The sequence below is a fragment of the Geotrypetes seraphini genome, chromosome 6 (assembly GCF_902459505.1).
Source record: "Geotrypetes seraphini chromosome 6, aGeoSer1.1, whole genome shotgun sequence".
Taxonomy (NCBI): Eukaryota; Metazoa; Chordata; class Amphibia; order Gymnophiona; family Dermophiidae; genus Geotrypetes; species Geotrypetes seraphini.
In genome coordinates this window covers 32757101-32770486 of record NC_047089.1, presented here as the reverse complement: position 1 = coordinate 32770486, position 13386 = coordinate 32757101, and the positions used below count along the sequence as shown (strand labels likewise).

The 13386-nt window shown below is 44.1% G+C and overlaps 1 protein-coding gene across 3 annotated transcripts in view; it reads left to right on the top strand.

Annotated features, from left to right (window-relative positions):
- Positions 1 to 13386, top strand: part of PGR (progesterone receptor) — a 154656-nt gene that overhangs the window by 87999 nt on the left and 53271 nt on the right. For all 3 annotated transcript variants that reach the window (XM_033950226.1, XM_033950224.1, XM_033950225.1), the window contains exons 4-5: positions 1588 to 1893; positions 9560 to 9704. In XM_033950226.1, the coding sequence (XP_033806117.1) occupies positions 1588 to 1893; positions 9560 to 9704 (451 nt within the window). The remainder of the gene's footprint in view (positions 1 to 1587; positions 1894 to 9559; positions 9705 to 13386) is intronic.

Genomic DNA, 13386 nt, shown 5'->3' with positions numbered 1-13386 from the left:
TATTTGCGGTTCTGTTAATCCCCTATCGCAGCGAATACGGAGGGAGAAGTGTATTGCAGAGTTATGTTTTCCCTGCAATGTCGAAAGGAACAGTGGTCGAATAAATAGCAAGAAACCAGCAGATCTTTAATGGATAACACATACGAGAATGCCAAATGAACCCGACACAGACTATGTTACAGCAAATGGCCTGCATCAGGGGTTCATGATCTCTTTGAACTGTACCGCAGTGTACAATCCGTTATCTAAAATGTGTTCCGATAGATTAGCTGATCCAGCACGTCACAGTGGCCACACTTTAAAGATTAGTGTGGTGAAGGTCTATTAGCTTATAGTGGATTTGTGAATCTATGCCTTTCTTCGGTTCATAGACAACCCCACGAAAGACAAAAGGCGCGCGCCGACAACAGAGCGCAAGACGGAGGCGCGCGCTGAAGAAAATTACAGTTTTTAGGGGCTCCGACGGGGGGGTTTTGTTGGGGAGCCCCCCCCCCCCAGTTTACTTAATAGAGATCGCGCCGGCGTTATGGGGGGGTTTGGGGGGTTGTAACTGTCCACATTTTACTGTAAACTTAACTTTTTCCCTAAAAACAGGGAAAAAGTGAAGTTTTCAGTAAAATGTGGGGGGTTACAACCCCTCAAACCCCCCACAACGCGGCGCGATCTCTATTAATTAAAGTGGGGGTGTTCCCCCCCCACGCCCCCCTGTCGGAGCCCTAAAAACAGTAATTTTCTGCGGCGCGTGCCTCTGCGCTGCGCTCAAATGTCTGGGCGCGCCTTTGTCCCAGCGCGCTTTTAACCTGACACCCCTTTCTTTGACCTGGCGTAAGCTGTCATGCCTAAGTTTCAGCACACCAAAGCATCTTTGTCCTTAGGCTTACCAGACGTCCAGATTTCCCAGGACACGTCCTCCTTTTCGAGGACATGTCCGAGGGGGGGGGGAGGAGTCCGGACGGCTTTTCCAAACCCAGCACTTTGTCCGGGTTTTGAAAAGCGTTCTCTAAATCACGTCGGGCAGGAGGATATCCGCACACGCACAGATTTTCTCCTGCCTGACGAGATCAGGCAGTGGGGAGGCGGGGCTAGGGCGCGATTGGGGGCAAGACTTGGGCATAACATGGGTGGGGGTGGATGAGTGGAACTTGTTAGGGTCTGGGGGCAGGTCTAGGGGTCCAGATTTTACTATAGTAAAATCTGGCAACCCTATTTGTACTGCAATTCTAAAATAGATTAGATACTCCTTAATGGCATTATAGAATTGACACTAAGGTCACTTCTTTGTCACACCTACATTAAGGTGCCACTTTATGGAATGCCTCAAGGGTTAAATGGCCCGCCCAAGATACAAGAAGTAGCAGCTGGAATTGAAATTGGGTTCTCTGGTTGTCATCCAAGGGCCCTAACCAGTAGGCAATTCTTCCACTCCATTCAGCAATGGGAGCGAACAGCATCATGGGTCCAGTGCTATTAGACTCTTCAACTGTTATTTATTTATTAGGATTACTTAACTGCTTTTCTGAAGAGATTTGCTCGAGGCACTGCACAGCGTACCAAAATATAACTAAAACTGTTTTCTCTTCCCTCCAGGTCGGAAGTTTAAAAAGTTCAGCAGAGTGAAAATGGTGCAAGAAATGGATTCGTGCATGCTCCAGCCTCCTGTCAGCATTCCAGCCGACAGCTGTGCTCTGACCCCACGGTTGTCCCTTACTCCAGCTCATGAACTGCAGTTTATCCCCCAGTTGATCAGCATTTTACAGAGCATTGAGCCAGAGGTGGTCTACGCAGGTTATGACAATTCACAGCCGGATACCCCTAATGCATTGCTGACCATTTTAAACCAGCTCTGTGAGAGGCAGCTCCTGTGTGTAGTGAAATGGTCGAAAGCACTGCCAGGTAACCTCTTGTTCTAGCATCGTTTATGAGGATCTTCAGTTTATAACAGCCAGGGGAAGCGATCGGATTTCAGAGGCCCAAGACTTGATTGAATTTCATTCAGAGGCTGTACACATAGTATACCTTATTTTCAAAAATTCTGACTTGACAAGTTAAATGCTTACAGATCTTGCCCTGAAGGATCCGAATCCAAACTCTTTGCTGTTGCGTGAATCCATGATGAATTAGCTAAAATATTCAAGTAAAGTTAATCCAAACCACAATTGGCTAATACTCTTATTCCCTTTGGTGAGAATGTTTGGACTTAAAGAAAAATTGAAATAATGGGCATCAGTATGGGCCCATCTCATAATATGGAGAGGGACTATAGGCCCGGGCAGTAACTCATAGATGGCCAGCATCAGAGAATAAGTCTAAACAAGAACTGCCCCATACATCATTTAGTCCAATATTGTGCAATCAATTAAGCAAAACACCGTGTAAGTCTTAAACAAACATTCAAACCAATTGGAAAAGGAAAAATAAAGACTTGATAAACTCTCCAAATCAACAGTATACATCAAAATGCAAAAGTGCAATGTCTCTCACATAAAAAATTCATTCAAAAGTTATTCAATAGAATATGCTTGACTGAGTCCCACTAAAAGTTCATAGTACCTCTCAATAATTTATTTTTTAAAAAATTCATTAGAAACATTAGAAAAATTCATCAAAAAGTTTTATCAATAAAGTGAAAGTTCATTGGAAAAATTAATCGAAAAATTTATCCATAAGGAGTACATAGCTGAATCCCATTAGAAGTTCATGCCGCCATTCAACAATTTATATCACCACTCGACAGAGCTCCGTTTTGACACCTTCATCAGGAGTGGAGATCAAATTTTTCTAATGTTTCTAATGAATTTTTAAAAATAAATTATTGAGAGGTACTATGAACTTTTAGTGGGACTCAGCCAAGCACATTCTATTGAATAACTTTTGAATGGAACAAAGTCTGGAATTGGCAGTGGAGGAGAAGGGTAAAGCTGAGAGTGGTTTATCTAAGGAACGGAGTTCTCTGGGAGGTGTAAAAGGAGAGAGAAGTGAGGAGAGATATTGAGGGGCAACAGAATGAACACACTTGTAGACCAGCAATAAGAGCTTGAACTGTATGCAATAGCGGATAGGGAGCCAGTGAAGTGACTTAAGGAGAGGGGTGACATGAGCGTAGTGAGGTTGGTAGAAGATGAGTCGTGCAGCAGAGTTTCGCACGGATTGCAAGGGAGAGAGGCGACACTGAGGGAGACCAGTTAGAAATAGATTGCAGTAACCTAAGCTTGAGGCTACGAGAGCGTGGACAAGGGACCAGTTAGGTGTGCTCAGAGAGGAAGAGGCAAATTTTGGTGATATTGAAGAGATAGAAGCAACAGATCTTAGCAACTTGTTGGATGTGCATAGGAAATGAGAGGTCAGAATTGAAGACGACTGCAAGGTTGCGAGCAGAAGAGACTGGAACAATGACAGTATTATTTACCGAGATGGAGAAAGGAGAGGAGGAGCAAAGGTTTAGGATGAAAGAGGAACAGCTTGGACATATTTAGTTTCAGATGACGGCAGGTCATCCAGGCAGCAATGTCAGCCAAACAGGCGGAGACTTTTTCTTGGACTTTAGGTGAAATTTCAGGTGTAGAGAGGTAGTTCTGGGAGTCATCAGCAAATAGGTGATACTGGAAGCGATGGAAGGAGATCAGGGCACTGAGGGAAGAGGACTTTTAGGTGCATAACTTAAAAGAACGCCCATGATCTACTCCCTTTTCAGATTTGCACACTTGAAATGATGCATGATATTTTGGGCGGCGTGCATATCAAGGTGTGCCCGTAATTTCCAATTAATGTAATTATGATGTGTTAGTTGCTGATTATCAGTGCTGATTAGGCCTGTTAATTATGTTATGCGTGCACCGATTTCCTGCATAATGTAATTTGAGGGGTAGCACTTTCTTTTCCCATGGGCAGTCGCTCAAGTGCTCATTGATCCAATTTAAGTGCAATCGTATTAAGCTTTCTATCACAAAATATATACATTTCAAGCCTCAGTTTCTTTCAAGGCTCAGTTGCTTTTCTTCAGCCGAAGTGCTCATGTGTAGAAGAGATTTATGCTTGAGACAACTTTTTAGTGAAACATGAATTCATGCCTGGGCTTCTCTCTGTCTAACTTTGAAAGATGTTAATATATTTTTTTTGTGAAAGATTAATATCGTTACATTGAATTTGGATCAATGACGACTTGAGGGACTGCCCGTGGGAAATGAAAGTGCTATTGGGCTGATGTCCTTCATACCACTGACGATTACATTACATGAGCGTTTATGGATTTTCTAAAATGTCCCAGAAGGAATTCAATGCGATTTACAATTTAGAAGAGCCTGGCCATGTCCAGAATTTGCACGCATTATTTCATTAGGGTTCATGACATACATATCTTAGTTTGTGTTTCTGAAGGGCATATTATGGTACATGGTTTGGAGAGAAGATTGGCCATATCTGGTGTTGTAATCTGGGTTCTGGTATGAGTGTCACTTTCCTGGCTTGTGGAGTGATGGGAGAACTGGTTTGTGTCTCGTGTGGTTTCTGATGATTACAGCCTGATTGGGGTGAGGGGGGGCGTGGTAAGGTATTTTCCAAATAGATAGGTTTTAGGCTTTTACAAAAGTTATGGTGGTGGTGGTTGGGGGGGGGGGGGGGGTCCTTAATTGTGCTGGTAAAAGATTCCACCATTTTGCTGCCAGGTATGGAAAGTTTGTAGAGTGAATAGTTTTGTATTTGATTCCTTTAGGATTTGGGAATCGTATTTTCGTATGTTTGCTGATCAGGTTGTAGACAACATAGAGTAGTGGTGAATGGAATTTGCTCAGAGGAAAGAAAGGTGAGTAGCGGTGTGCCTCAGGGATTGGGATTGGAGCCCATTCTGTTCAATATATTTTGAGTGATATTTCAGAAGGATTGGAAGGAAAAGTGTGTCTTTTTTGCAGATGGCACAAAGATTTTTAACAGAGTAAACATGCCAGAGGGTATGGAAAGCTTAAGAAGAGATCTGTGAATATTGGAAGAATGGTCTAATGTCTGACAGTTAAAATTTAAAGTGAAGAAGTGCAGAGTGATGCACTTGGGGAGTAAAAATCCAAAGGAGCTGTATATGCTTGGGGGTAAGAAGCTGACATGCATAGACAAGGAGCGGGACCTTGGCATGATAGTGTCTGAGGATCTTATGGCTGCGAAACAATGTGAGAAAACAGTGGCCGTAGAGAGAGGAATCGCTAGAAGGAAAAAAAAGGTTGATACCCTTGTACAAGTCATTGGTGAGACGCCACTTGGAATGCTGTTCTGAGTTCTGGAAGTCATACCTTGCTAAGGATATAAGAAGACTTGAAGTGGTCCAGAGGAAGGTGACGAAAATGATATCATGATTGCACCAAGAGGGGGAGATTGTGGCGTAGTGGTTAAAGCTACAGCCTCAGCACCCTGAGGTTGTGACCCTGGGCAAGTCACTTAATCCCCCCCCCCCCCCCCCGATTGTCCCAGGTACATTAGATAGATTGTAAGCCCACCAGGACAGAGAGAAAAAAATGCTTGAGTATCTGAATAAATTCATGTAAACTGTTCTCAGCTTCCCTGGGAGAACGAATAGAAAATTAAATAAATAAATAAAGACATATGAGAAGAGGCTTGAATACCTTAATATGCATACCCTAGAGAAAAGAAGGGATAGAGGAGATATGAAATAGGCATTTAAATTCCTGAAGAATATTAATTTACAAACAATTCTATTTCAGAGAGGGAGAAGCAGTAAAACTAGAGAGCATAATATGAGGTTGTGGGGTGGTAGACTTAGGAGAAATGTCAGGAAATACTTCTTCACAGAGAGGGTGATGGATGCCTGGAATGCCCTCCCTCAGGAGGTGATGGAGTTCAAAAATGCATGGGCTAAACACAAAAGATCCATAAAGTGAAAAAAGATAGTTTCGACACAAAACTCAACATATCAAAAACTATATCTTAGAACATAAGATTTGCCGCTGCTAGGTCAGACCAGTGGTCCATCGTGCCCAGCAGTCCGCTCAAGCGGCAGCCCTTAGGTCAAAGACCAGTGCCCTATTTGAATCTAGCCTTAGTTGCGTATGTTCTGTTGTAGTAGGAACTTATCCAACCTTGTCTTGAATCCCTGCAGGGTGCTTTCTCCTATAACAGCTTCCAGAAGAGCGTTCCAGGTTTCTACCACTCTCTGAGTGAAGAAGAACTTCCTTACGTTTGTACGGAATCGTTTTCCTTCTAACTTTAGTGAGTGCCCTCTCATTCTCTTCACCTTGGAGAAGGTGAACAATCTCTCTTTCTCTACTAAGTCAATTCTCTTCAATATCTTGAATGTTTCGATCATGTCCCCTCTCAGTCTTCTATTTCCAAGGGAGAAGAAGCCCAGTTTCTCTAGCCTCTCGTTGTACGACAACTCCCCCCAGTCCCTTAACCATTTTCATCACGTTTCTCTGGACTCTTTCGAGTAGTACTATGTCCTTTCTCATGTACGGTGACCAGTGTTGGACGCAGTATTCCAGGTGGGGGCATACCATGGCCAAGTATAATGGCATGATAACCTTTTCAGATCTGTTTGTGATCCCCTTCTTAATCATTCCTAGCATTCGATTTGCCCTTTTCGCTGCTGCTGCACATTGCGCGGACGGTTTCAGCGTCTTGTCTACAAGTACTCCCAAGTCTCTTTCCTGGGGCCTCTCTCCGCGTATAGCACCGAACATCCTGTATTCGTACATATGATTTTTATTACCAACATGCATCACCTTACACTTATCCACGTTGAACTTCATTTGCCATTTCGCAGCCTATTCTTCGAGCGTATTTATGTCTCTTTGTAGGTCTTCACAATCCTTCTGTGTCCTCACTACTCTGAATAACTTTGTATCATCTGCAAATTTAATCACCTCATCGTGCCAATTTCTAGGTCATTTATAAATATGTTGAAGAGCACAGGCCCGAGCACCGAACCCTGCGGCACTTCACTCATGATGCTTTTCCAGTCCGAGTATTGTCCATTCACCCCCCACTCTCTGTTTCCAATCCGTCAACCAAGTTTTAATCCACATGAGTAAATCACCCTCAATTCCATGGCTCGCAGTTTTTTGAAGTAGACGTTCATATGGAACCTTGTTGAACGCCTTCTGAAAATCTAGATAGATGATGTCGACTGGGTCACCCTTGTCTATCTGCCCATTTACTCCCTCGAAGAAGTGCAGCAAGTTTGTCAAGCAAGATCTTCCTTTGCTGAAGCCGTGCTGGCTAGTGCTCATCAGTTTGTGTCCGTTAAGGTGATCTATGATGCGGTCCTTTATTTATCCTAGGACAAGCAGGCATATTCTCACATGTGGGTGACATCCACAGAGCCTGGTGCAGTAGTGCTAAAGTGTACTGTCACTTTAAGCTTTTGCGAAGCTTCGAGACTGCCCACACATGCACAAGTGCCTTCCTGTCTGATGTCAGCTCACAGTCCCTCGGTTCTTCATTTTCTGTGGAGCGAAGAAGTTGTATTTGGACTCTGTTCATAAGAGTTGCCTTCACCGTCAACTTTATCTTTAGCTTTTTCGTCTCGTTTTCTTTTTTCCTATTATTTTTAATAGCAGTTTTTCTTTATTATTTTTTACTTTGGCTATTTTTCATCAAATTTAACAATTTTTTCTCAGTTGGTCCTTCAGGCCGTTTAGCTTCAAGGGTTTTTTCCTCTTCTTACTTTCACTCTCGTTTTTTGCGATCATTGCGTTTTTTGACCTTGCCTCCGAGATTTTTCCTCTCATGTCGAGGTCTTTTAGTGGGTTCAAGAAGTGCTCTTGGCCCATATTGATCACTGATCCACATAACTGGTGCATTCAGTGTCTAGGGCCAGAACATTGAGTGAACCCTTATACCCGCTTTTCTGCCTTATAGAAATGCTCTCTTAAAGCTCGAAGCATCCATCACGAGAAGCTTTTAGGAGTGGCCATAGCCTCCAATGATAAATCAATGCCTGCGGTACTGATAGTACCAGCATCAACGTCTCCCTCAGTGTTGGACTCAGTTCCTGCATCGGGTATGGTACAGTAACCCAAACTTATGGCTGGGGTTGGTTTACCATGATTTTATGACCATAATATGACTTACAATGTGCACCCAGTGCATGCCGCGTCATGTTATGGTTTTTTTTTTTATAAACATATTAATGAACTACTTTAAATGCATTTATATGTTTTGCGTTTATTTATTATGTAACCTGTGGTGATCTAAATATCCAATTTGTGCATTGTGGATCTTCCTCTTTTTTTGTTAGGTGATCTAAATATCACCATGTTAAGACACTACAAGCTGTGTTAGAGCCAGTGGGGGTGGGAGGGGCAAGATTCGAACCACCCTGAGCGCTGTCTTGGTGGGGAGCCGCCACTTCTTCTCTCTGCTTTCCCACTCCTTCCCACCCCTTCCACGCCACGTGCATGCCTTCACTTCCTCCTCCCCCCCGTACCTCTACTGTAGTTCTCTCCGATGTGAGCAGCAGCAACAACCAGCTGCTCACACCAGCCTCGACTCTCCCTCTGACATGACTTCCTGGTTTCACGACCAGGAAGTGACATCAGTGGAAAAGCTGAGGCTGGCGCGGGTAGCAAGTTGGAGAAGCTACTCGTGCCAGGGAAGTTAAAGAGGTATGGGGAAGGGAAGGGGCATGTATGTGGTAGGGGGCAGAGAAGAGGCCGGAGGCATCACCACCCTGGGCACCTCCTACCCTCAAGGTTAGCTTGTGAAGACTTTCCTCTTCTGCTAAAAACGTCCAGCGGCCAGACTCCCTTTGTATAGCCCTGTCTGTACCCCTCATGTCTTTCTTGCATTGTGAATGTCTTATTGTAACCCGTTCTGAGCTTTTAGGAAGACAGGATAAAAATCTAAAGAAATAAATTACGATGCATTTAGGGGCAATGACCACAGCTTATGGCCCTCACACTGTTCACAGATTCCGTATGTATAAAGAGTGTGGGTTCTGATAAGTCTGGATTTATCTATTGTGTTGGTTGATGCTGACTTACTAGCCAGGGGAAGATTTGACCAATAGGTACCTAAGGTCTTAATTTACTTAAAGATTTTAGTCTATTCTGTGTTCGGGTCCCAAAATTTTGGAACCTTGTACAGTCTGTCAGGGTAGGACTGTCAGGGTAGGACAACAGTATTGGCATCTTCTTGTCATCCAAACACCTGCTGTCTTGAAGAGTAAGGGAGTTATCAACATGGGTTACCATTAAGACAGGTTATTGTCCCTTTTATCATCAGTTTTCATTCCATAAAATGGAATTCTGTGGTAAAATAGCACAACTTGTGGTGAAATAACCATCCTAAGGGTAGCTCACGTTGATAAATACCACCCTGAGTATCAATGCATTGGTTTATTACATTTCATTTATCAATATCACAAAGGTCCTTCCAGATGTAAAGGGACTTGGGTCTTGAAAATGTTTATAATAAACCTATCTGAATTTTTGTGACACTGACCCACAAATTTTAAGCAATTCTGTTCTCTCCAGGACTACAACTGCTTCTGCACTGAACGGCATGGCATTTTCATTCTTTCTGAAATCCTTTTTTTTTTTTTTTTTTTATCTCCCAGGATTTCGTAATTTGCACATTGATGACCAAATAACTCTCCTGCAGTATTCATGGATGGGTTTGATGGTGTTTGCTATGGGATGGAGGTCTTACAAGCACGTCAGCGGTCAAATGCTATACTTTGCTCCTGACCTGATACTCAATGAGTAAGTAGCAATGATGTTATTTATGGTCTGTTCTTCTGTAGCATTGTTCTATTGCATATAGGTATTAATCTGATTTGATGCTATGTATAGAACCTTAATTTAATTTAGCATCTGTATTCCATGGGGATTCCATTTAATGAGCCATGGAATATTAAAAGAGGCTACTGGAATGGCCGAGGCATTCTGGTTTACAGAAAAAAGGAATATTATAGATTCCTTTCTCGTCACTTTTTTCATAGTATCATAGCAACTTAGCAAATGAAGGCAGATAAAGCCCGACATAGTTCATCTAGTTTTCCAGAAAGGTGGCAGGATTGCACCTGTGACTTCATGTGGGCTACCCTCCTCCTCCCATTTTTTTCTTTAAGGCTTTAAGTGACTCTCAGTGCAGTCTACTCACCTCTATGCCTCTTTTGTTTTGTAAGCGGTATATACATTTTTAAAATAAATTCTTTAAAGTGTGAAAGTTAAGTTTACTTTGAGTATTTATTTTTTATAATTATTTATCTACCATTTCAGGTACTTTATCAAATTTCCCTATCTGTCCCGGTGGGCTCAAACTCTATCTAGTGTACCTGGGGCAGGGATCTCAAAGTCCCTCCTTGAGGGCCGCAATCCAGTCGGGTTTTCAGGATTTCCCCAATGAATATGCATTGAAAGCAGTGCATGCACATAGATCTCGTGCATATTCATTGGGGAAATCCTGAAAACTCGACTGGATTGCGGACCTCAAGTAGGGACTTTGAGACCCCTGACTTGCCCAGGGTCACAAGGAGCAGCGAGGGATTTGAACCCGCAACTTCAGGGTACTGAGGCTGTTGCTTTAACTACTGCGCCACACACTCCCTTCTTGGCGGAATTCTATAACTGGGTGCGTAGAGGTAGTTCTGTTGCATCTGTGCATTAAGATTTTGTTTAAGAAGTTAATCCTGACACCTAAAGCTGGGGACAAGCTAATATGCCAGGGCAGATGTAATGCTCATCTGCACATGACTTATAGTATTCTCATTTATGTGAATAGAATTACCGTATTTTCGCGGATATAACGCGCGCGTTATACGTGTTTTTACGTACCGCGCATACCCCTCGCGCGTTATATGCCTGAGCGCGGTATACAAAAGTTTTAAAACATAGTTCCCACCCCGCCCGACGCCCGATTCACCCCCCCAGCAGGACCGCTCGCACCCCCACCCCGAACGACCGCTCGCACGCGCTCCCACCCGCACCCGCATCCACGATCGGAGCAAGAGGGAGCCCAAGCCCTCTTGCCCGGCCGACTCCCCGACGTCCGATACATCCCCCCCCCCCGGCAGGACCACTCGCACCCCCACCCCGAAGGACCGCCGACTTCCCGACAATATCGGGCCAGAAGGGAGCCCAAACCCTCCTGGCCACGGCGACCCCCCTAACCCCACCCCGCACTACATTACGGGCAGGAGGGATCCCAGGCCCTCCTGCCCTCGACGCAAACCCCCCTCCCCCCCAACGACCGCCCCCCCCCAAGAACCTCCGACCGCCCCCCAGCCGACCCGCGATCCCCCTGGCGACCCCCACGACCCCCCCACCCCCCTTCCCCGTACCTTTGGTAGTTGGCCGGACAGACGGGAGCCAAACCCGCCTGTCCGGCAGGCAGCCAACGAAGGAATGAGGCCGGATTGGCCCATCCGTCCTAAAGCTCTGCCTACTGGTGGGGCCTAAGGCGCGTGGGCCAATCAGAATAGGCCCTGGAGCCTTAGGTCCCACCTGGGGGCGCGGCCTGAGGCACATGGGCCCAACCCGACCATTTCTGGTCTCGCTCTCTCCGAGATTCTCAATCTGGGAGGATCTTCGGGCACTGGCACTGGCACGTCCTGTGCATTGGTGCTGGTGCCGGTGCCCAATCAGGTAAGAGATGTTTTGCGGTGCTGAGGGGGTTGTAGGATCGCGGGGGAGGGGTGGTGACGCGAGCGGGGGGGAGGATGCCGGTTCGCAGGGGGAATGCCGGATCGGAATGAAAAAAAAAAAGTTGTAAAACGCGCTCACACCTATAACACGCACGGTTATGCACGGTTTGTAAAAATCGTGTATAACGCGCGCGTTATATGCGTGAAAATACGGTAAGCGGTTTAAAATTATTTTTAATAAACTTGAAACTTGAAGACAGGCTCACATGTCTCCAATGCTCCTCTCGCGTGTCCTCCCCCTTGCAGTTACACATTAACACACCTGTGTATTATTTTTTAGATGTGGAGCGGCCTAGTGGTTAGAGCTGCTGCCTCAGCACCCTGAGGTTGTGAGCTTGATCCCAGCCTATTTCTTGTGACTCTGAGCACATAACACTCCCTTGTCCCAGGTTCCATAGTTAGACTGTGAGCCTGCCTGGACAGAGAGGGAAAATACTTGAGTACCCCGATTATAATTCATTGAATTATAAACTACTTTGGATGAATCTCTTCATGAAAAGGCAGTTAATAAAATCTAAAATAATAAAAGCATCTACCATCAATTTCTACATATGGGGCTAAGACTTACACATGCAAATTTGGGCCTGTACCCAGTTTTCACATGCACTTTAATTGAATAACAAACAAATTAGCGCTGATAAAGGACCCCAAAAAGAAATTATCAATGAATATGTTTCTATAACCCATTCTGAGCTCTTTGGGAGGATGGGCTAAAGAACTAAGGAAATAAATAAATATATATATACTGAAAAGTTCTCTGCCCAACCACACTTGATACTTTTCATTTCAATGAGGCAAATGCAGCTGGCAAATAGGCACAAGTATAGTGAAACCAAGCCATTGTGACATCACTGATGAGGTTGGCTCCTAGGCATTGGTGGAATGAGGCATTATGTCGTCACAATATGAGGAGCCACTGAAAAGTTCTCAGCTCAACCAAGAAGAGAATGATGTGGAGCCATGAAACTTACAAGTTATTCCACGTGTTTCTTGACACTTTTTGTTTCATTTCATATCACTGAAACAAAAAGTGTCAAGAAAACTGTAGAATAACTTGAAAGTTTCATGGCTTCTCATCATTCTCTTGGTTGGGCTAAGAACGTTTCAACGGCCCCTCGTATTTAGTCACCAGGGCCTGTATGTAAAATTTATATATGGTTCCAAAAAAAGGGGGCATGGCCAGGGAAAGGTCAAGGGTGGTTCAGGGGCATGCCTACAATTTGCGCACATTTTTATAGAGTAAGGGAGATAAGCACCTAATTTCTCTAATCGCAGAATACTTTTACGGGAACCGCTTCTAAGAAGTGACCGCCCTTTCCTTGATGATTTTCCCCTCCCCTCACTTTTATTTTATGATGTAATTATTAATCTTCCCTGCCCCAAATTCCTCTCGTATCTTTTTATGTCAGTGTCTTCGTCATAACCTCACCTTCACCCCAATCTTCTTTTATTTTAAATTTTTATTTTTTAGCATTGTAAACCAACCAGGTACATGTTTCAATGGTCGATATATCAAAGTATAAATAAACTTGGAAACTTGGAGTCACAGATCCCAGTATAAGTGTTATTCTATAAATGGCATCTAACTTTCAGCACTGTTTATACAATAGTGCTTAGCATATTTTGTATTTGCCCCTTATAGAACTGAATCCATAGTACACATATGAATTTCCATAGTACACATATAGGGCCACTCAAAAATGGGTGCATGAGTCTGTGAATAGTGCATGTACCCTTTG